We start from the raw sequence: 25920 nt of genomic DNA on the forward strand, positions 1-25920 counted from the left end.
TGCGTCGCTCTGTCACTAACCGGCGTATCAAGAGCTTTCTAGGCCTAGTGGCCGTCACGTCTTTCATTCATGTGATTCCCCAGTTTGTCTCACGACGCTGGGTGGACGCCGAAAATTGGGAAGCACCGGTCGGGAATCGAACCCGGGAACACGCAGACGTGTGTCAGGAGCTGTCTAGACCTACGTGGCCGTCACGTCTTTCATTCACGTGATTCCCCAGTTTGCCTCATGATGCTGGGTGGACGCCAAAAACACACCATTCCACAACTATAATTTTTACCTCTGAACAGATGTTGTCGCTGCCTGGCTCCCGGAATGTTTCTAAGTGTTCCAGTGCTCACTCATTTGACACTCATAGGGAAATTTTAGATTAATTCAGACGTTCTCTGACTGCAATGTCACTTTTTTTTATATATATATATATATAATACAAAGTGTGTGATTATTTCAACAACTTTGCCACTAAAACAACATGCTGAAACACAAATACACATAATATTTCCTTTCTTTCATGGACCGCTTGATCTGTTGTTAGCATCTCTTTGGAGTATCAAAATGGCACCAGACATTTCCATTTCGTATTAGCTAAATCACTGATGACTTAGATGCAAAAGAAAAGAAACGAAAAATAATGAAAATCAAATTAGGGGGATTATCAGGTGTAAGAATTGCAGGAATATTGTTACGTAGTAAAATAACGAATAATATGAGACGAAAACAAGATGAAAAATCCAAAATAATTCAAGTGCAGAAGGCATTTGAACAAACACAAGAGCTTTTAACTTTTAGCCGTATGACTCAAGAAAAGTGTGATAAAAGCACCAGTAAAGAGTATGGCGTTGTCTGGATATGAGGCATCGATTCTAGCGGAAGAAACACAATGAATGCCTTAGATACGTGGTGACAATCCCATGGGTAGATAAGATATCTAATGAAAGAATGTTGGAAAGGTATCTCATTAATTCCTTTAAGACATTGAACACTTTTTTCCGGCGGGAGCTCATGTGGATTATCATAGCATTCTACGTTAAGCTGTAGGTCTATGTCTGATATAGCCTCGTTGCTGAACAGGACGCTAAACCCCAACTGAACAAAAAATCTATTAAGAGTCTAGTAATAGGTATGGATTACTGAAGAAGACGCCATTGAGTGTTGAAATGATGTAATAGTAATGAATTGCTGAAGAAGACACGAGTGAGTGCTGAAATGGATATAATAGTAATGAATTATTGAAGAAGACACCAGTGAATGTTGAAATGATATAATAGTAATGAATTGCTGAAGAAGACACCAGTGAGTGTTGAAATGATATAATAGTAATGAAATGCTGAAGAAGACATCAGTGAGTGTTGAAATGATATAATAGTAATGAATTACTGAAGAAGACATCAGTGAGTGTTGAAATGATATAATGGTAATGAATTGCTGAAGAAAACTCCAGTGAGTGTTGAAATGATATAATAGTAATGAATTACTGAAGAAGACACCAATGAGTGTTGAAATGATATAATAGTAAGACTTTGAACTGAATACTAAGGTAAGAATCCTCATTTATTTAATATGTATCCTACAGTATCTTTAAGTAAATACAGAATTGTTCATATTATAAGACAAGGAACAATCACACTATTGAATGTGAAGGAAATAGCAGAAATAAAATTACTTAGATAATGGTTGAGAATAAAATGTATGGACCAACAAGGGAGTGCTGGCCCAAGAAAAAACAGCTGAATACCCTTCGTAATAGGTTTGGCCATGTGTTATCCAATTCATGTTCATGTAAGCACTGCACTTAATGGGTGATGCGATATTATTGATACACAGGAGCATCTGTACCTAACAATTGACTTGACTGTTGTCCCCCCGCGATTATATCCCACCCACCTCCATTCAATTCATACTTAACAATTGAGATTGTCGAATGCGCCCAAAAAATATGTTTGACAACACACTCCCGTCAGCCTTACAAAACAGTCAAATTACGAACGTATTCTGTTAAGCATTTTGTACCAATTGTAGTATTTATGAAAATAAATGACACTTTCTTTCAATTTATTTTTTTATTTTATTTTTTCTTCAATTGCAACAATATTGACCTTTATTTAGTATTTCACTGCTTCGATTTCTTTTTCATAACAAGATCATTCAATATTATTATTTAAGCATAATAATAACCAGTAACACGTATGTTTCTTTATATATATATATATTTATATATATTTACACAGCCACTCGCTCTACTTACAATCAGTCAATGAATCATTCACACATACATACATACATACTTACAAAACAACGATGATTAGGAAAGTTCACTTCACCATTGTCTGTCTTGACTACTCAAACACTTTTTTTTTATTTGTTTTACATGTTAATTTTTCTTCTTTTACATATTTAATTAAAAAAAATAAGCAGGGCACCTTTGGCACAAGCATGTATAATTAAGAAAAAAAATGTTACTTAATACACGTATGCTGAAAAATATAATACTACTACTGCTGCGGCACGAATTCTTTACTTCACTGTATGTCGTTTGTCATTTAAAATAGTTCAAAGCTAATATTGTACTGTCCGTTATCAGCCATTTTCATAGTTAGATGTATATTAACACTGTTCTCTTGCCCTCCCGTAAGTTTTTTTGTTGTATCATAGCATCCACACATAATATTACCATTTTCACCAGTACCCAGATGTATATAGTTAAAGCTGCTGATATTTTCCCCCTACATTCCAGATTAATGCTATGTATTATGTAGTACTAAAAATCTATGCACTTTCTGTAACTGGCACAATGCGAGACAGCTATATACCATTTATGGATAATGCCAAGTACGTATTTGTTACGGTATGCGACAACTGGAAGCAAAAAATAAAACTTAACACTATGCTCTTTTCATGTATGAACTTGAATATTTCGTTTATTGCTTAAAGATTGAGAAATTCATGAAAAGTACTTCATATCGGCCTGGAATGTCTATAATATCCTCATAAGCATATTTGTGCAAGAATATTATTATTATTATTATTATTATTAACTTCGTAGTCAAGTTCATGATAAATGTGATGTAAGAAATCTATTCTTTCACGTCTGAATTTTACAGTACAATCCCTGCTCACTCGATGAATATTGAATCCAATTATAAATACAATTGATTTCGATATATATATATATACAAACGAAAAACTTTTCACTTTAGTTACACCTTTGCTTTTGGGCATTTGTCGTGTATATATTCACTGACATTCCGAACACGGAATGCATATATGTTCTTGTGAGTTTGGTCAACGGTACATTGAAACGACCATACAAGAATGATCAAGAAACAGCTACAATTTTAATTTTAGCGTCGTAGCATATTGATAAAATACGAAAATTACTACAGTAAACATTTAACAGAGGACTAGACTGATCATAATACAGTTTCAAATCAATGAACGCTAAATTTCAATGAAAATCGAGCCATGTACTCAGTGCCGCATTTCCTATTAGGCCTAGTTGGGATTCTTGGGCCGTACCTAGGGCCCAAGATTTAAAAGTTAAATATTTTTTAAAAATCGTGTGAAAAAGTTTTTTAAAAATCAAGAGCAAATAGAGGATTTTTACATTTGATAGAAGCGCCGTACACTTCGAATCTATGCAGTAATAAATACAAAAACAAGAAACTCTCCGAATCTACGCAGTAATGATACAGCATGCTCTGGTATCATCTTCCTCTGCTAGCGTGGTCTCCTCGACCCTTCAATATACCGATATTTAGTTAAATTTTATTTTTAACTTAGGGATGAATGGAAGGGGTGCAGAAACATGCAATTATTAGGGGCGCTGAGCTCTTAAATGCAGCACTACATGTGCTTTTATGTGTGTCCCCAGATAACCAACAACAAAGCACAAACGGCCTTGGGCAGAGTCATTTCGACGTATGATTAGCACCATACTAAGGGCCTAATTACTCGATTACTAAGGGCCTAATTTTAGTCGAACTCAGTATGGCATTAATCACGCGTCAGAATGACTCTGCATAAGGCCCAAAGTGTCCTGTATCCGTTTTTGAAGGAATGGACAATCAGGATAATGTTAACGGGCATTAAACGATACATAACGCCTGGGTTTTATTCGTTACCCGTATATTGTAAATCCGGACAAAACAAATTTAATATATGTATATACCTATTCTTAATATATACGAGGTGCAAATAACATGTAAATGAGCTAATACATATCTTCCACCGTTCGTACTTTTTAAATTTAAAATAAGAGGAGATATAAGATTTTTTGTCTTTTAAAACAGGGTTTCCCGAACTGTGTATTGCATATCTAACTGCTATGAGGCACAAATGTCGTCAATGCGTTTCTACTTTCTGCAATTCAAGTACAGGCGTCAATCCCACCGGGGACGTGTCCCCACCCAAAATTTCTAAAGAGGTTTTCGTTCCACCAAATACTTCAAGTATCTTAGGTTAACTATGACCCAAAATAGGCTCAACTTGCAGCAATTTGCTACGTTCACAGAACAATGTTAGACAAAGTGGATATGAAAAAAGTAGCACAAAAGTTGTTTCCAATTGTGAAAAAAGGCAGTCTGTTTTTGGCCCTATGAAGGTGAGGGTGGAATAAACTGTAAAGTAACAAACTGCTTTTGTTTAGATAGCGAGCAGCAAAGCGAGTTTAGTTTAGCCAAAAAATAAATCAACAATTTTTTAAACTATGCATTATTGAGCCTCATTTACATTAGTTGTACGCTTGTATGCCTAAAATCTGTTTTCAAAACTTTATTGTTTCTCAGTATCCACTTCACACTAACTTTTATCATTACTTTGTTCCTGACGTACGCTTGGTATCATTTAAGTTTAACTAAAATCGTAAAATAAGGTTGAGTTTCACTGTTTGAATAAACAAACAAACTGTAAAGTGTGTGTGTGCTTTACTATACCACAATTTCGAAAAAAAAAAAATAGACTATCAAAGGTTAAAAAAAAAATTAAAAATAAGCTTTTGTTTGCTTTTTAAGTCAAAAAATGCTTTAACATGCAATCTACGAGGACTATTTTTCAAACATTTTCCGAGGCAGGAGCTCTGGACTCCCGCTTTCCTCGGAGTATTCCATACACGCGTTTCCCCCGATAGTCTGTTCCCTTCCCAAAGTTTATGTGCTATTGACACCAATGAATTCATTTTTTTTTAAGCTAGTAAATATGTGCTCTTTTACGATGTCTTATTTCGAACAGGAATAATTTCTCAAACAAGATTTTTAAAGTAATTAATTTTCGTGATATTACTGATCATCTTCCCTTTTGCATGTATAAGTTTTCCTAGCCAAGCAATAATTTCCAACTACGACGTACAAATAAAAGAATTTCTACATTGGTAATATCGTATCTCTTGAGCAAAATTAACGTAACTCAAGTGAAAACTTTATTAAGTTTTCGATCTTTGATTTATTCGTTCGAACAGTCAATAAATTCCTTAACAAGGTTACGTTAGCGCTTAAACGCTCCAAGTATTTGAAAATAATAATAATTGACTCTATTATAAATTTTAAACAATCGAAATAAATTATATCAAATGAAGGGGAAAAACTCAGGCAAAAGTGGAAAACCCAACAGATGATGATAGTAACAAATCTGTGTTTGAAATGTCTGTGAATATAATTTCTTCCATACACGACAAATCCACAAAAGTTCGTCACAAAAATATAAAACTGATATCAAGATATTAACTTCGTTTGTTTTTTTGGATTTTCTATAAATAAATAGAACTTTTCAGAACACTTCTTTGCCTTAGGTTAACCTATTTTGCATTCAGTTCTCTATTTACATAAAATAAATACTTTTCTCTTCTCATTTGCCTTTGTGATTGATTTTTTCTTTGTTTTTTATTTTTTTTTCTCGTATTACTAAAATGTTGTTAAAATGCATCTGTTACAAGAGAATTTCTTCAATTGTACTGATCACATCTGACGTTTTACGTTATATAATTACTGTAAACGTTTCTTCTGGCGTTAATTCATGTAAAACTCTGTCACACTTATCCACAAAGACGGCTAACTTGCTGAAACCAAAAGTCGCAACATTTAAGTCAGAAATCCTAATAGTAATGAATAATACGCATAGTAGTAAATCGTTTTACAATGGAGTAATCTCGAAATTTTATTCTCTCAGGTAAAGTGTTATAATTTTGTACAGGATGAAAACCATCATTAAATGAAACAAATCGAAGATCATAGGTGAATATGTAAGAAATCCACAGACCCTTGTTCAGAGTTATTTTTTGAAACGTAATTATTTTTCAGATTGAATCTTTTCATAGTTCAATTCGAATATACATCTATTGAATTTTGGAAACAGAGAAAAGATAAGAATATTACGAAGTGGTTAGTTGGTATTATAAGAAACGCTAAACGCATTTGTAGGCAAAATCAGGCCCTCAACCAGCCACAGAAGTTTGGGGGGCCAAAATCGTAACAATCCTAAATCTCTCTATATCAATAATTACTCATATCTAATATCCGTAATTCTCACTCTACCTCCCTAATATCTTCCTAAATTCTACGAGGCACATTCCGATCCATATATATATCAGTCTCTGCAAACTTTGCGTATAGCAACGCAACGTAAAAAAGGCAAAAATCAATTATAATTGCTTCGCTGATGACCAAATTTCACGTTGCGTCAACGAAAATGGCTAGCGAAGTGGATGGGAATTATAATGAATTTATTATAACGGATCTCATAGAAACATCTAAGTTTTATTTTTTGTATTAAAGGAACGTGTGATGCATTGCGATTTGGGAGGCCAGGCCGCCCTAGCCTCCTCTTGTTGCAGGTCTGGGCAAAATTAATAATACATCAGACATTATATTTTACGGTGGGTCCTTCCGTTCACTTAGAAAGAAAAGAGCAGTATACAGGTTGTTTCAAAACAACACCGATAACATTTGGGAGGTGATTCCTAACACCAAGATAGGACAAAATGTATAGACCAATCTGGGTACAGAAATCCGTCATGTCGGAGTTATGGACTGCCGAAAACATGAAGAAATGAACTTTAGAGGTTCATAGCTCTAAAAATATGGGACCTATCGTAATCGGGTCAAGACTACATGTTTCAGAATCCTAAGGTACTCACGCAACAATTTTTATAGAGGGAGTTTGGCTGCGGGCATATAATCTAAAGTAGTCACCAACTACCTCTATAAAAATTGCGGAAGTACCGCAGGGTTCTGAAACTGCGATATTTGGATAGGGCACATACTAGTTCCTAAGTGAAGTCTTGACTTGATTACGGTAGGTCCCATAGTATTACTGTGAATCCTATACTTTTTGTCTTATCTCAGTGACAGAAATCATCTCTCAAACGTTGTCGGTGTTGTTTTGAAACACCCTGTATATTGAACAATTATAACTGAATATTATTAGAAACATACGTTATAATCATTGGTACAACACTGATTAATTTAGATTTTTGTAGAAGTAGGAAACCACTAAAGAATGAGAAAATAGATATATTGTGACGTGGAACGTTGTGTGAACTTTCCTGGATATTTCACTAATATTACTAGTATTACTAGATGCTTTGTATAATATTAAGAAATTCTAAAGTTGTTACGTTTAATGATGGCACAAATAAGGTTTCGCAAGTTGGTACATTTGTGCCAGTTGAGACACGTATTTGCAATGTTGTTAATGTATATGCTGATACACTAACATGGGCGTCTTTTCAGATTTAATTTTATATGTTCTTGCTGATTTTGACGGACAAGTAGAAGTTTCCAGATAAAAGTTATGTTGACCGGTTCGAAAGCGAATCTCCTATTACAATATTCAAAATATAAATAAATAAAATAAATAACAAAATAAAAATAATGATGAACAATCAATCACAAAGGCAAACAGACGTTACAATATTTCAATCACATTTTACACACTCCCAGTAGAGTTGAAGCCCTAACACTACACAAAACAACGAAAAAATGGTGGACATGTCATCGCTTTCGGTTTTACAATAAGCTAAGCACCTATCTGTTCCTGTTACGATTAATTTTTTCAGAAAAAAAATCTTTCATTGGCATTAATTCTTTAAAAAAAATGACTAACTCATAAGTTTGAGCAATGTTGCCAGTACACTTTTTAAAAAACAAAACAAAAAAATCACAGGAACTACCTATTTACTTACTTTACACTGGTAAATAAATAGACACTCGAAGCAAGCAGTCTCGACGTGCACCATTTTTTCCTAGCAAACACTTTACATTCAAGTTAAACTTGTCTGAATAAAAAAATAAATAATACCAATATAACTTACTTTCTCGCACTCACACGCTCTTGTCTCTTGCTTTCCAGTGTTTGTGCACCTTTGTTTTCTAACATTTACGACATTAATCATTACAACAAATTATCTTTTCTTTCTTTTCTTTTTTTACATTTGCTATGTCATGTAGTTTATCAGTAAAATAAACCAATTATTATACTGACCATAACACAACCATACCGAAAAGGCTTGCCGCCCTGCACACTTGCGTGTTCTCTATTCAAGGGCTGAGCCAATGACTTTCAGAATCGACTCGCTATATCGTTGAACCAGAGGCAGTTAATTCCTCACTCACTTCTTCATCTTTGCATATGCAGCTACTTCTTTACATATTTCGTTTAGTAATTAAATTATAATCTACCTATATGGCACAGGAATAGGCTAGCTACTTATTATTGGTTTATCACAGGTATAAAAAATAATGAAAAATTGAAATTAATTTTTTGTGAAAGAAATTAGTAAACCATTTACGAGAATTCGTATCAATAAATTACTAATAATTTTGCGTGCTTATTTACGATCTACGGAAGAACTTTTCTAACAGTTTAGGTATAAACTGCACATAAGAATCCTAAACAGGTGGATATTAAAATTTACAACTAGAACAACTAGAAGTGTACATTTTAAAACAAAAGAATAGTTGATAAGCAAAATGAAACAAAGAAGAGAACAAACTCGAAGTACCGTATAGCAGATGTTAATACACTGAAAGACATTATGCACTGAAAATCAAAACTCTTTCCGATTCTAGTCTTTTGTCCCTCATGAATATTTAAAAAATCACAGATCAACTTCATTCACTAAGTTTCTTTTTTTTTTTTCTGCATTTAGGAAGAATTAAACCATTTGAGTTTTCACCAGCGTCCGGCAGCACACACACACGCGCGAAAGAAATCTTTCGCCAATGTATTATTATTATTATGAGCAGACTTCTTTCACTCGTAATAAAACTAATAATAATACGTTTTTGTTAGACAGACTGCGATATTGACAAGCGGAAGAAAGAAACAAAACGGCATTAAATGTTCAATGTGTTAAAATTCTTCCTCTAAATCACGTTCTCCAAAGAAATCATTACTTGCAATCACACATTTTGTGGTTTCAAGTATTTGATTTACGGTTTATTTATTTATTTATTTATCAGCCGTCATTCACACAAAATAACACTCTTTTCAAGAAAGATGGACTTCTCGTTCATTTTTTTTATCTCTACATGAATTTTATGTACAATTTCTTAGTTAAAATTCATGTTTTTTTAATTATTATTATTATTTATTTGCGTGCACAGTTTTCTTTGCTTTCTTGCAGTTAAAACTTCCAGTTGCTTTTATCCATTCAGAAGAACCTGATAGTAACTCAGAGCACAGGTCACGACGAAGAGTATCCATGACGATTGCTTTGGTGACACTCCGCTGCCTGGATCTTTATGTGTCTCTCCACGATCGTCGACCAGCACAAGATCAGTATCTACAAAGACAAAAGCAGGGAATATTTAAAATGTAATATTGCTACACTAGATATCATATCAGTTACGTTAGTAGCAAAACTTCATAATCCTACAAACTAAAAGCGAATATTATAAACTAATTAGAATATTTCAGGTATCACCTTCCAAAGCTATTCTGATTAAATTGTAATTTGAACCACTTAAATAACAATATTGTCGATACACTCAAAGATACGAAATTCAATCTTGAGCTAATTGAAAGTAGTAAAAAATGAAATCTGAGCGACAGACATCAAAGGGTATAGGAGCTAGAAGGGTCAAAACTAACATTGTAACCTATACAAAACCTTGTTTGCATGTTATTCCCGAATCTCTACAAGCCCTCATCGTTGATCTACTGGCTAGCCTTTGATGCATGTGGTCCCGGGTTCAATTCCCGATGGGATAAGAACAAAAACACAATTTCATAATTATTCAATTTTATGAATTATCCTTTCTTTTAACCTTGATTGAACTTCTACGATATAAAATGTTTATATGCAAACACATTAAGACTAACAAAGGTCCAGAAGATCGGAATTGCACAGTTAAAATGAGACACGAAGACAAAAGGATACCTTTTCAGTTACGTGAGGGCGAGAGAAACTAAGTGATCTGGCGGAGAGCATGACACAAGTTAGCAAAGAGATGATCATGGAAGGAGTGGAGCGGATATGCAGATGCCATGCATGTGTACATCATGCAAATCCTCTCCTTACCTTGCCAGACCTATGGGACTGCTCCTTCTCTTTCCTGTCTCTCTTGCCCGTTTCCTGGTCAGAAGTTTAAAGGCCTTCTGCTCCCCGACCTTTTGCTGACTGTCCAGCAGACGCTGGTCATATTCCGCTTGACCCCCTCCCCCCTCTATCTAAATTTATGCGTAATTCCCGGATCCCAGATTGTTGGGAGAAAATTTTTATCAAGTCTTCTGGGCCTTCGTCAGTCTGGCTCGAAGAAGCTTTAGTTTAATGTCCCATAATTATGTTCTTTAACCGAAAGAGACGAATGAGTAATAAACTCCTTTAGCCTATCCGGCATAATGTAGGACTAAAACTCAAACTCAAAACTCAAGAATAAGTAATAAAAGTGAAAGATTGTGAAATTAAATCTTTGTATTTTCCCACCGGGAATCAAACCTGGGACCATGTGCACCAACATCACATGCACTAGCCACTAGACCAGCGAGGAAGGCTTGTAGAAGTTCGAGACTTAGGTGCAAATAAGATTTTCTATAGATTGCAATGTTAGCAGTAGACCTTCTAACTCCTATATTCTTTTATGTCTGTCGCTCAGATTTCGTATTTTTAGTAATCTCAGTTAGTACTTCACGAATATATAAAATACTATGCTTAGATCTCTGATTGTTTGGTGAGAACGTTTACTTGTCAATACAAAGATTGGTTAGCTGCGTTTTTTCACGAATCTTCACAATTAGATCGTTGAAGCTATTGAGAGAATCCATAAAACTAGTTAACAAACCACTATGCCATTCTGTTTTACCATGCAGCTGATTATTTCGAGAATATGTTATAAATATAATTTGATAGCTGATTACAGTAAGATTTTATCAAAATATTACTTTTTTTTTTTTTGATAAAAAGTATTTTTAATACTCTTAATGACCAATGAATCAACAATGAATTTCTGTTACGCTGTACGGTATTGAAAAATTCCGAATAAACCTAACTGTTAGTATTTAAATATATTTAGCTAAATAAATTGAAAATCAACAAAGAAATTAAACAAAAAAACATACAAACAATAATAAATTCTAGTTGAACAAAATGGCACCACATAGAGTGAACTATCGAAAACAAGGAATCATACTAAATAGCTTATATTACTAATAAACTTTAAAATATAAAATTTGCATTACTCAAACAGATGGTTCTACCAAATTTTTAGATTTCTTACATATTTAGGTGAAATTAGAGCTTTCAGGTTGGTTCTACCAAATTTTTAACAGATTTCTTACATTTTCAGGTTCAGTTAAAGCCTCTAAAATACTGGTAACATTTCTTACATTCAAGACGGTTTTACTGCTTACCAAATTTTGACCGATTTCTTACATTTTCAGGCTAGATTAGAGCTTTCAGGTTGGTCCTTCAATATGCTGTGCAGTACAGAAATTACTTATATTTATACTCTCATATCTAGATATTAGCCCTAAGTTTGTTATTTCAGAATTTCTGGAACTAATTAAAACGTAGTTTACTCACTAAATGTTCAATGATAACACTCATGATAAAATATATTTAAACTGGTGTATTTTCCCAAGATTTTCCGCATTTACCTTTCTTATTTTTCACAAAATTACTGCTTTATAATTGTAAATACATCCACTTTTAATGGCTTCTTTACGTATTATATCAGAACTGTCTAGAAAAACATGTTTATACATGTCTGGCCACAAAATTTAACAAGTTAAATGTTCAGGTATGACCATAAAGAAAAAATGATACCATACAATACGGACTATTGTCCATATCAACATATACATATTTATAAATATTATCGTTATAATTTGTTCACGAAAAATGCTTCACATCGTATTTTACCTATAAATTTTCTATTTGGTAGAACCGTCTGCTCGAGTGAACCCATAAAATCCAATAAAAAGTAAACTAATATAATTACTTAACTACAATCCCAAAGTATACTTAGTTTGTTATTGTAATTCAAGGTAGATACAATATACTATACGATACGGTGCGAAATCAGTTTAAGTCCATTAATTCAACAAACAGAATATTTCAAATATATACTACAGTAATAAGTGAGGCTCATCACAAATCAATCTCCAAATACAAATTATGCATATAATACACAATAATATTTGTTACTTACTGGTCCCTGTATTCTTTCGTCCCTTTTTGCGTCCAGATCCTTTGGTGAATGCGTAATTTAAAAATGGAGGAACATTGGATCAATTAAAATATTATTTATATATTAATATAATATCAAACATTTAAGAAATAAATCAATTATTGTAAGTTAGAACACAAAAGGGCCAATGTCTATTTGAAGGTGGACAGCTTTTTTTTTTTTTTAAAGTAATAATTTCGCCAATTTCTGTTAATATTATACAGTGGCGTATATCAGGGCGTCACCCGGATCGAGCCCCCCTCCATTGAGTGCAAAGATTTTTTTTAATGTACTGTGGGTGGTGTAAGCCATATTTGCATATCTGGATTCACGTTTAACACACAAAAAATAGGCCCATGTTGGTATTCAGTTTTGCCCCAAAATTTTCATCCTCCTCCCATTGGAAATTTCTGGATACGCCCCTGATATTATATTAGGGTAGGACTAACTACATGCATCGTTGTACTCATATTCCCTCATATGTGCTTCGGGTAAGTACATACAAGGTGTTTCAAAACAACGCCGACAACGTTTGGGAGGTTATTCCTGACACCAAGATAAGACAAAAAGTATAGACCAGCCTGGGTGCACAAATGCTTCCTTTCGGAGTTATAGGTTGCCGAAAACATGGTTCAAAGGTCTACAGCTCCAAAACTATGGAACCTACCATAGTCGGGTCAATACTTCATTTAGGATCTAGGATGTGCGATATCCAAAAATACGTGTTTCAGAATCCTAAGGCGCAACAATTTTTATAGAAGGAGTTTGGCTACGAGCATATAATCTCGTGTACTCACCAACTACCTCTATAAAAATTGTTGCGGAAGTACCGCAGGATTCTGAAACGAATATTTGGATAGAGTACATACTAGTTTCTAAGTGAAGTCTTGACCCGACTATGGTACGTCCCATAGTATTGAAAAGTTTATTTTTTCAAAGTTTTTGGCAGCCTATAAATCCGAAATGACAGGTTTCTGCACCCAGCTTGGTCTATACATTTTGTCTTATCTTTGTGCCAGGAATCACCTCCTAAACGTTGTCAGTGTTATTTTGAGAAACCCTGTATAGTCTCTACAGCATTTCACGTCTAATTTCTACAAAATGTACTTCTATTCTTAAATGAGATACAAATTAATTATGCTTCTCTTACTTGAACTCATTTCTCCTATGAGTTTTCTATTTTTTACCTACTTTTGGCTCCCTTCATCTGAACATAACCTCCTCTTTCTTTCGAAGAAGAAGAAAGTAAAGGAAGAAAGAATATATATGAACTTTACGTTATTTCATATATTTTTCTGGGTATTTCTGGTGACAGAGCTGTACCTGCTTTCTCGTTTGTATTGTTGTTTTAAATTAAGGTACAGGCGCATCAATCGTGAATAGCTACCAGAAGTTATTTTTGGCGGAGAGAGAATGTTGACAATAACTCAGTCAAATTTAAGAGACAGCTGTTAAAACTTTGGCTTAGAATGACGTGGAAAATTATTGGTAGTCCTTTACGTAAAAGCGTTACTGTCACAATTTCGAATTATTGTAGGGACAGAGGAAGCACTTTTCAATAGTTGTTTCAAACAAGTGTTTCTTGTCCTTGAACAATTGTTCCATTTCGTTTCGGGGATTAAAAACAAAAAAAGACTACTATATTCTGTACACTTACTCGAATAAAAGAAAACGACAATATTTCTTCTTCTTTTTTAGCAGGATTAACAAGTAAAACTCCTCTACTCACATGGGCGGATCCAGAGGGGGGCGATCGGGGCGATCGCCCCCCCCCCCCCAGAAGATGAAACTTTCTTAATTTATATATATAAATAAAACCCATCCCGAAGTTTGGAGCCCTTAAAAGTAGCAGTATGACAACCCACCGCCCCCCCCAGAAGTCGGTCCTGGATCCGCCCCTGTCTACTCAACACATGAAAATAATTTCAATTAATTATACGCACCACAATTCAACTGTATGTTCTTTGTTTTTGCGGACTGTTCTGTTTTTCAACCATTTTGTCTAACTTGCTGTCCATCCTCTGTCTCTTGCATCAAAACTATAAGAAATTGGATCAAGTCAAGCATTGCTAAGCAGAGGAGCTCGGAACTATTACGAAAGTAAAACTAACGGTTGTCAAATGGTTGCAACTACTTGCTTACAACACGAAAAGATAGGAGCGATGTTGTAATAAATGCGTTTTTTCATGCTAGGAAATAGAAGATCCCTGCCATATGATACATAGTGTATATATACTGTTGCGGCGTTCATGCAACTGTACCTATAAACTACACTCTTTCTTTGTTTTTACGGGTGAACTCTTGGAAAAAAAAAAACTTTAAAACAGGAAACATACTTTGGGTTGTACAAATAGGTTGCTATGTAGCAATGCAACGTAAGGCGGTGGTCACGCCTGAAACTAAGTAAATAAGTTTTATGAATAATTTACGTACAAATTATTCAGCAGATAAGTTCGTTTTGCGTTCTACTTACTTCCTCTGTGTTCTCCTTCTCCCATTCCTGAGCCTGATCCGTTGTCTCCAAAATCTCTTTCATTATCATCATATTCCTCAACAGGCTTCTCCCCACTTCCAGAGCCTTCGTCCATTATCAGAGAATCTGAATGTAGGATTGGCGTCAACTGACTCAGCACAACCTACCAGGGAAAACATATACCAGTAGAATTAATAATTATGTCCTCATTAACCATTTTTCATCAGCATTCATCAATTTTTTACACAGAATTTAGTATAACCAGTTCAGAATGCTTCACCAAGAGCATTGACAGAATTACTTAAAAAGAATTATTTTTCCTTATTAACTTCTACAAGCTTTTGTTCTTTGTACTTTATTATTATACACAGTAAACAATTCTTGTAATATAATCTTTCCATTTATAATTTCCTTGAGTACTAAATTTTCTCCACATGTTTTGTTTAAGAGTTCTGTTAAAACGTTCTACAATATGTTGTTTTACGAAGACACGTGTTCAAAATGGAGGGCTCAAACCTGAAAAAATTCACAAAATATCATCTCTTTATGACTTGCGGTTCCCGAGATATGGCTCCTTCAATTCCCCGAAATCCAACTTTTTTGGCCAATATCTGGGGAACGGTGTCCAGTTGACCAGGGTCACCGGTTACTATTTGGTACCAAGATGTTCACTATCCTCTTAGGTACTGACCAACACCAGTGGTGTAATGATAGAATTTTTGGTAGGTATACGCTCGGTCGTTTTCAAACGCATAGCGATATACACAAGACTACTTGGCGTATACGCACCCCAATATACGCTAATTCTTTCATAAATTTAAGGTGAATATAAGCTGGACTATAAAAATTTTAGGTGCATATACGCCGTATACTCCCGTATACGCCATATTTTTGACAACTGTATGCGTACTCGAGAATACTCTCACTTGTATGCAAAACAGGCAAATAAATAAATAAATAAATAAATTACATAAATACGCCCCATTACATCCCTGACCAATACCAATATCATTTCTCCATGACTTACGGTTCCCGAGATATCTCCTTAAATCTCCAGAAATCGGAATTTTTTGGCTAATATCTCAGGAACGGTAAAAGTGACGCGAAAAATTCCATCACTTCTTTAGATAGTTTTTGATGCTCTATGGAATAGAGCACTCAAAACTGAAAAATTTGCAAATAACACACACACACATATACACACACACACAGACGTAGAGAATTCAGTAATGAACTTTTTAAGTTTGTTGAAAAATAAGTATTAATAACATAACTTAGTGATATAAATAACTGAGACCTAGGTCTGCAGCTGAAGATGTAAAACCTCAATTTAAGGTTAACCCTGGCAGAACCGCGTGGGGTTTACAAAGTGGCGACACTTTGTAAATTCAGGTTTCTAATCGAAAATATTTGTTTCCATGGGGCACATCTTTCTCCTCTATTTTCTCTGTGAGTAATAACAGTTCAAGTGATAATTCATTTTGAATACTACAAACAATTAGCTGGCTTGGCGTGGATGGTTCTAGCGATGAGCACTTCAAAATTAGTGTAATAAAACCATTGGCGTATTTCTGTATCGGTTATTTGTCGCACATAAGAAAGAATGTAGAAAATGTTCATGAAAAAGAAACCTCTTTATTGCGCTGAAACAGCTCCAAACAGCGCTCTGAATCGTCGATAGTTTGTTGTTTTTGATTAACGCGGTATTCATTTCGAGCAAAGGTTTCTCATGGACGTGCAAAATGGTAAACACACTGCTTTCTAATGTCTTAAGGTGTCAAGCCATCTCACGAAACTTCACTTTATGATTGGTCAAAACTATTTTCTGGACTTGTTTTATGTTTTCTGGAACATCTGCCGAATTTGGTTGACCAGAGCGTTCAGCCTAATCGGTGATTGTACGGCCACGCTTAAATTCAGCAAACCACTTCTTTACCATTTGTGTCGATGGAGCAGAGTTCGAATAACACTTGCCAAACCATCGCTTCCCTTGAATGATATTTTCCCCCATTAAAAAGCAATGCTTTATCAACACACAAAATTCTGATTTTTCCATTGTTTTGAAAATTACAGAAGTTGCGTCACTAACACCACTGTAACTTGTGAAGTAAACGTCAGATTGTTGTGAAATTGCGATACTTGCCATTTGAAGGTTAGGAGTTCCTAAACATCATATGAATTTGCGAATAGTGGCGGCATCTACGTGTCATCCTACGAACTTATTGATTGATGTGTTATGCATTACAGATAACTAAAATACCTAGGTTCGACAAGTACTATTGTGTAATTAAACTAAATGCACAATGCTAAAATCTCATTTCAGTACAAGATTGTGGAGACTTTTTTTACTCTCTCTTGGTCCACACTGAAATGCGCTGATGTTCGGTCCTGCCAGGGTTAAAAAAAAAGAATAATATATCTTATTTCCACATATTTTCACACTAAAATTGGCAGTAAAACCCTGAATTTTTTCTGATTGCAAGTTTCCTTATTAAAAGAAATTTATATAGAAGGGAAAGTTTGTATCAAAACAAAAGCACTGCTGCTGCAACTTGAATATTCTTGCTGTGATTTAATCAACTAACTAACACAAGTTGTATCCTGAAAAGTTTAAACAAACAAATGTCATTGATTTAATTTAGTAATGGAATATCTTTTCATACACTCTGTTTACTAATGTATTTATATTACTGGATTCCATATGAGGAAAATCATACACATTTCATTTACATTGAAAGTAAAATTTAGTTATTTACAATACATTCTCAGTGGAATTAGCAATTTGAACTCAAAAGTTGGTTTCTATACTACATGCAATAACTTAAATTGATCGCGACCGAATTACATATTGGTTTGTGTCAAATGAAAAGTTATTATTTATATGGATCAATAATTGTTACTAGTATAAATTTTCCACTTCATAGCAATGCAGTTCTATATTTTATTTGCAGCCTATAAATAATAATTAAAATCTTTTAATCAGAAACGCGTGGTTGTAGTGAAATGACTAAAATGTAAACAGTGTTTTAGCAAAGGAAATACTATATATACACACATGCAGCATTGCGTCACATCAAAATAAATTATTCCAATGCTGTGATCATGCACGCTAACTGTGATTGAACAGTGAGACTGGTTTTACACGTTTACGAGGGGATCGGGGAAGCGGAGGGGATTTAATAAGTTAATTCATTTGGTATTGCCATTGGATAACGAAGGCATATTTGAGCAGATACCGGGTCACGGATATTGTGAGAGAGACCGGATTCGATGCTTTGCTTTCATTTAGCACTTATAAAGGTGTTATTTAAAGTCGCGGATATAAATTCATGTCCACTGCAAACATTGTTTAAATTCTATCAAAATATCAAATTGTACCAAATGCATTCAATACTTACAACACATACTCAGTGGTGTTATTCTAACACGACAACGTTTGGGAAGGGATTTCTGACGCAAAGATAAGACAAAAAGTATAGACTAACCTGGATGTACAAATGCTTCTTTTCGGAGTTATAAGCTGCCGAAAACATGAAAAAATAAACTCTAAAGGTCCATAACTCGAATACAGTGGGACCAACCATAGTCGGGTCAAGACTTCATTTAGGATCTAGTCTGTCCGATATCCAAAAATACATGTTTCAGAATCCTAAGGTACACAACACAATTGACACAACAATTTTTATAGAGGGAGTTTGGCTACGGGCATTTAATTTAATGTACTCACTAACTACCTCTATAAAAACTGCTGCTGAAGTACTGCACAGAGAAAAATCCGTTCTCCGGACAGCGGTATATTGTACAAATATACGGTATCCTCTTGCTCACTATAGAAATAAGTACGGAGCATAAGTTATCCGTATGCTACATAGGCACTGCCCTTAGATGTTACATCATGCCATTGCAGGATGTCTGACATCTAACAGTTTTCCGTATATCACATGCATATACTTATGTTTCCTTCGTCAGCTATATGTTATATACGTCCACTTGTATGTGAGATCCTGACCGCCTATATTGTTTCATACGGAAAGTACGTATAGATGGAACACTTATACAGAAAGTATTATAAAACATGCGTTTTCAGTTATACGTCTAGTGTACGTTAAGTCCAAAAACTACAGGAATTACGCATGTAACCTATCTTTTTAAGTATGCCACCTACATTTTTTTTTCTCAGTGTGCAGCATTCTGAAACTTGGATATTTGAGTAGGGGCAATTCCTAAGTGAAGTCTTGATTCGACTACGGTAGGTCCCATAGTTTTGGAGCTATGAGCCTTTAAAGTTCATTTTTTCATGTTTTCGGCTGCCTATATCTCCGAAAGGAACCATTTGTGCACCCAAGTTGATCTATACTTTTCGTCTTATATTGGTGTCAGGAATCACCTTCCAAATGTTGTCGGTGTTGTTTTGAAACATTCTCTCTCTCTCTCTCTCTCTCTCTATATATATATATATATATATATATATATATATATATATATATATATATATATATATATAGGGTGTTTCAAAACAACACCGACAATATTTGGAAGGTGATTCCTGACACCAAGATAAGACGAAAAGTATAGAAAGAGAGAGAGAGAGAGAGAGATGGATAGGTTATGGTATAACCTCCATATAAGGTAGATAAAGACATTTTTTTCTGGATACCATCAGAGATCTACACAGCATCCTAATACAAGGTGGTGTGACGAAATTAGGCAGCACTTCGAATATGTTGGAAACGAATTATCTAAGATAGATCTTGTCAAAAAAAAAAAAGTATTGGAAAGATCTTAATCCATCAATGAATAGACGATTGATCATAATGGTATGTGTATGTTTCAAATATACGTAACCCTCACTACTACACTCATGTAATCCCAGTTCTCATTTTTTATATCTGAGACTGAGAAATAAACACTTACACCTTATTCTGAGAGATGATATGTTTAACACTGTAATAAGTTTTTCTTAAAAAAAAAAAAAAGTTAAACTAAAAAAAAAATCAGCTGGTTCTCACGATGCTGATACTATCTGTAAATGATCCAGACTTACGTATCAGTTTCTTTCTCTTGTACTTCGTTGGACAACTTTTAAAATAATATACTATAGAAATAAAATGTATCCAATAAATGAATAACGGTTGTTCGTCTGATGGAATTTAATTCAGCTGATTTAGAAAACAAGCAATATCTTGTATACGGTAATATTTATAATAAAAAAAAATACAATCGGGAATCGATAGGGTCCATATCTTTCAACCTTCAAAAGGAATTCGAAAAGAGCAAAGCTTTCGTTTTGTTATTCTTCAATACATATTAGGTAGATTTTTACTTTATTTTTTTTTAAAAAAAATCCGACACTGTCTTTTTTTTATTATGTAATTTAGATGCAGGTTAAATTTGAGAACATCAGAATTTGGAAAATGTATAAAGGTAAAATTGAGTTCTCGAGGAAAGGAATAGACCTATTTATAACGAACAATTCTAAGATGACAGACATAAATAGTAAATAGGAAAAAAAAAAGAAATGAAAGTTTAACGTGGTATCTCATAGAATAAACAGCATCCATTATGGCGTACGAGGTGTGATGAAAAAATACGGTGAATAATGTTACTAGAAACCAGTGGCGGATCTAGGGAACGATTGCCCCCCCCCAGAAGATAAAAACTATTATTTTATTTTATATATAAATAAAACCCATTCCAGAGTTTGGAGCTCTTAAAAGTAGGTCTAAGTAGCAGTATTACAACCCACAGCCCCCCTCCCAGAAGTGCGTCCTGGATCCGCCCCTGCTAGAAACAAAGTAATAAACATGCACTTTGATTTAATCTCCTGCAAAGTATTGTCCTTAGGTAGTAATGTACTTATCCCAACGTTGAATCCATGACTAGAAGCATTTCTGGAAGGCTTATTTTGGAAGGATGTTTAGCTGCTCTGCTGTAGCCCTTTCAATGCCAGGAAAGGTGTCAAAACGTCTTCCTTTAAGGGTCTTCACTACAGCGAAATTAAACTACCGTTAATTTTAGAGTTTTTCTGCAATATCTTCAAAACAAGTAAAAAAAAAAAAAAAAAAAAAAATTCGAAAAGCAGAAACGTAGTAAACTAGACAATACGATTTTGCATGTGATACCGTTATCACAACTCATCTATCTGCTTTCGATTTGTAACTGTAGATAGATTTAGCATTTTTTGCGGGTTCTGTAAAGAGCGGCATACCAAAAGCAGATAGGTGAATTGTGGTAAAGGTATCACATGCAAAATCGTATTGTCTAGTTCACTACGTTTTTTGCTTTTCGAATATTTTTACTTGTTTTGAAGATATTACAGAAAAACTAAAATTTGCGGTAGTTTAATTTCTCTGTAGTGAAGACCCTTAAGCACGGTTTTAATTTTTGGGAAGAGTCAGAAGTCGCTTGATGCTACATCTGGAGAGTACAGCGAATGTCGACAGATATGAATATTTTTTTTTTTCAGCCAAGAACTTGCGGATCAAAAGCAAGGTGTGACACAGCGAGTTTTCGTGGTGAAGAAGGAAGCCATTTGGCCATTTAATTTGCGGTTAAAATGTCTTTCATGGACCCATACGATATGGTTATTTCTTCGGAAAGCTCTCGAATAGTCATTTGTCTGTTTCAACAAATCATTTGTGCCACTTTTCGCATGCTTTCATCTGTTTTTTCACGTCGAAGGACGTCTCGATCGTTGATCGTTTTTCAACCGACTCCTTGCCGCTTTTGAATCGCTCATACCACTTGTAAACAGTCTTCAATGCCACCGTTTCATCGCCATACATTGATTTTGATATTTCGTGAGCTTATTTTGCACTTTTATGCAGCTTAGAACAAAACTTAATGTTGGCGTCCGACAGACACTTTTAACACGTCCTCACTCTTCTGCCTCTGGAAGCCAACTAACATGTCACAACCCTCGTTTAAACTCGATACTGCCGATACTACCAAAGGTTTAGACTATTGGGCTTACTAGTTGAAATAAGGGCACTGTGCAATAACATTCACTGTACTTTTTCATCACACATTGCACGATGTATTTATTATTACTATATATAACCTTTTGTAAAATATTTGGATTGGTCGACATGACATTAGAGCTACTTGCTACAGGTGACGGAAGCAAACAGCACCAATATGTCTGCATATTTATTTTTGCAAAAATCATCATCTAATGTCGAACTAGTATCCTATAAGCGACTTCCTTTTTTTAAAAGGTGTAGCTACATTAAATGATGTCTGCTACTACAAACATGGTCATAAATATAGCAGTTTCTCGCAAAACTCGCCATCTAATTTCTTTCAAAATTCGCATTCTATTACATTGCACGAGGAAGTTAAAACTTTATCATGACTTAGTACAAATAAAGTGATATTGTCTGTGAATTTAAAGATGTTTATCTTATTTACAACGCAAATATCAGAACTTCAGATAGAGCCTTTTCCTGTGCCTTTGGCGCCCTAAAAAAAACTAGGTCACTCGCCTGCTTCCTCGCTCTCTCTGTTTCTTTTACTTACGTTGGGTTACAAATCAAATCACTTCATGCAATCATGCCTAGTAAAGATGGAGAAGCCGCTATAGGACGGAAGGAATAACATCGTTGGCTTCCCGCGAAAAGTTGTAGTGGCGTTTATGGGGAGTTGCCAGCTTGGTTACTCATGGCTCGGTGAGCGCGGTAAATGCTGATTGGCTATCCTCTTACCACCATCCCAGTGACGAGCAAGTCCAAGCGCGGGAAGCTAACAACGTTATACCTTCTGAACTATAGTATAATACGGAGTTTAAGGGACTAGGTAACAATTTTTGCACATTCTAGAAGCTTACTTATAACCATGTCTGTAGCGATTTTCTTTAGCTTCATCCTAATACAAATTGACAGTTACTAACAGAATACGAGTTTGTAAGGTGTTAGCTGATGACTCCTAAAAAGAAAATAGACTACAGTCATATTTCCCGGTGGTTTTTCTTAACTCACCTGTACGAATAGGTATGATGTCATATCGCTCAATCTGCACAATAATTTAAAATATTGTTGGGTTGTTACAATTGAAATATCCATCTGCCGCGTGACGCTTTTAAACGAAAACTACAATACTTATTTAGAAGTAGAAGCGAAAAAGTCCTCAACTGCAGGCTGCCCCGCCAGGTCATCGGAGAGTTCTTTTCTGCCAAGACGCTGGAAGAGGTACCAGTCATTGGGTAGGCGTCTGGAGAATATGGTGGATGACGAAGCGTTTCATATTGCAGCTTATAGCGACATGAAGGCGTGTATTGTTGTGCAACAAGAGGACTCCATGTTTGGTCACCATTGCTGAATGCTTGTGGACAAGTCTGCGGTGTATTTCATGGAGTGCAACACTGTAATGAACCGCAGTGGTTGTTTCTCCTCAACAAACAAGCACATAACTAATTACTCCCCATCATATACCATCATACCACAACATCATCCTCTGCAAGTGGAGAGGTAGTTGGAAACGGTCCTCGGCGCTGAACACGATCCGCCACTGTTCTAATCATTTAGGATTGTTGTAGCAAATCCAATTTTCATTACGATGTAGGAAACCTTCCCAGTTATTCTGTACACTGAGAGAACTACACAACTTCAGACGAGCATCCTCATGTGACACTGTGTGTACAAAATGTTTTCACCTGATTACCCCAAGGTACCAAATGACAGTAGTATGATGTATATCTATTGCAATTGCACGAACACTTTGCCGAAAGTCCATTTCCTTGATGTTCTGAGGAACATGCTGTTGGTCAGTGACCGCGAAGCTCATTTTTCAATGTTGTTAACAATACGAAATTTAACAAATCAACGGCGTATGGTGCGTTCATTCACCACTCCTGACTTAAATGCAATGTTGATGGTTTTCACAACTGAACCCTTTCTATTTTGAGTGTGCCCCATCTGGCACTGCTGTCGATGTGCTTTTCTCACACCTCTCTCGAACGAGGAAGGGGCAAGTTGCTGTGGCCGAGATATTTGGGTATGGACAGGATGCCACATTGAATTATTTCACGGGCTTCGCTCTGCATTGTTTTCTTAGCCATTTTAGGTAGTCTAGATATTCCTCCGTAAGAGGGCGGCGGGAGTTGGCCGAAGTATGTTTCACATATTTTCCGAGGACATGTTTGAAATAAAAGGCTTACGGCTTGAAGTTGTAGGAGAATTCGTAATTGTGTGTTCTTTATGGTTTAATTTCACACAATCTTGTTCAATAAGACATTGCCTCCTGACCAACTGGTCACCTCAGTCTGCTTTCTGAACATGCATGAGTTTCTGATGGCGTACGTCTAGTCTCGGCCTATGTATTGTTAACGTTACGTAAGGCGATTTCCCACTAGACGTAAAAAAAAAAAAAAAAAAAAAAAGACATTTCAATTACACAAACCTATTTCTCTTAAATCATAAGAAGAAGGTACAGAGTTAATTTATTTTAAAATTATATGTTTAAATATATTCGAACCTGTTTAATGTGCATTAATTTATCGCTTAATTGTGCAATCTTGACATCTTGATTCTTGTGAATTTTGAGCTCTGGGTTGTACTTCTGAGCGTTTAAACCTGTTCCAGCCACTGCTTTGGTGTACCTGTAACACAACAAAAGGGTGGATTAAAAGTTAAGTCACAATTGCCAGCAACAATAAACGTTACAATTCAAAATGTCTCTCAGAGACTAATATATCAGTGAAACAGTTCATTTCTTAAAACACTGATGACTATTTTCTATTCTTATTTCGCACATGGAAAATCTAATACGTTTGCTCTACATAAATATTTCAATTTGACAATAAATAAATAAATAAACAAATAAAATTTGATTGGTTTAATTCCAATTCTGGATTAGATTACACGAGTTTGAAAAGATGTGTGTGGCCAGATTTTTTGGAACACGACTATACATAAGCCCATAGTTATTGAACTTTCTTGATACTATTGAGTCTAACGGTACATCACGGAGAATAGCGTATTTACAGTTTTAAAATGTGTTCAGAAAAATTTTGGAAATCAAAATATTGTATTAGTATGTATCTATTTGTAAAAGAATTAAAAGATTATGATTGTTATTGCAAATTTATGACTCTAGCCTGATATTTAAGACATGGGACCCCCATTACGTATCAGTTTGCATTAACGTAACACAAAATTTGAGTTTTAGTTTGCGATAAAGGCATAGTAGTTAATTGCGCTGCGATTCACAAAATTTGCGAAGATCGATACGTAATGAGATCCCTGGAATAAAGGATCTAGAACCCCTAGTTTTTTGAGTGACAAAAATAATTTAGCTACTATTTATTCATTTTAGGTAAACCCAAGAGTCTGGGTTGTGGCTAGTCCCCCAGATTTTAGTTTCTACATCCGCCACTGTGAGAAAAGTTTCAATATTTACTTTTTACCAGTTTTATCTTTATATATATGCATTATTTTTTGATTTTTACTTTAGCGTAGCAAAATGCGAAACAAATTTAAAATTTGCATTGCAATTTGTGAGTTTTGTATCGCAATCTTGGTAGAAAAGAAAAACATCATTACCATTAATACAATGAAATAGTAAATATTTTTTTCTATACATTAAAAACAAGTATGATAAAATAGAAAAGTGGAAAACCAAAACAAAGTAAGGGAAAAGTAACATCAATCATATTTTTAAAAGTTTTAACTTCGACATTCTATAGATCGTTTAATCTCGTAGCTGTTTTTGAATATGTCCATATAGTGTTTTTTCATATATTTTTTATCCGTGATGACTTGAAGAAATGGGTAATTAAAATTACTGCACCAC

At 34.8% G+C, this 25920-nt stretch overlaps 1 protein-coding gene across 2 annotated transcripts in view; it reads right to left on the reverse strand.

The window, feature by feature from the left end:
- Window positions 1-428: 428 nt before the first annotated feature.
- Window positions 429-25920, reverse strand: part of dally (division abnormally delayed protein) — a 405711-nt gene continuing 380219 nt past the window's right edge. The window contains exons 5-8 of one of the 2 annotated variants that reach the window (XM_081770004.1): window positions 24604-24727; window positions 15133-15295; window positions 12642-12680; window positions 429-9775 (exon numbers count right to left, since the gene is read on the reverse strand). In XM_081770004.1, coding sequence (XP_081626130.1) covers window positions 9636-9775; window positions 12642-12680; window positions 15133-15295; window positions 24604-24727 — 466 coding nt within the window. In that variant the 3' untranslated portion in view covers window positions 429-9635. The remainder of the gene's footprint in view (window positions 9776-12641; window positions 12681-15132; window positions 15296-24603; window positions 24728-25920) is intronic. The other variant, XM_081770006.1, reaches the window with a different exon arrangement.

Source organism: Thermobia domestica, chromosome 8 (genome assembly GCF_964235325.1).
Source record: "Thermobia domestica chromosome 8, izTheDome1.hap1.1, whole genome shotgun sequence".
In the NCBI taxonomy this organism is placed as follows: domain Eukaryota; kingdom Metazoa; phylum Arthropoda; class Insecta; order Zygentoma; family Lepismatidae; genus Thermobia; species Thermobia domestica.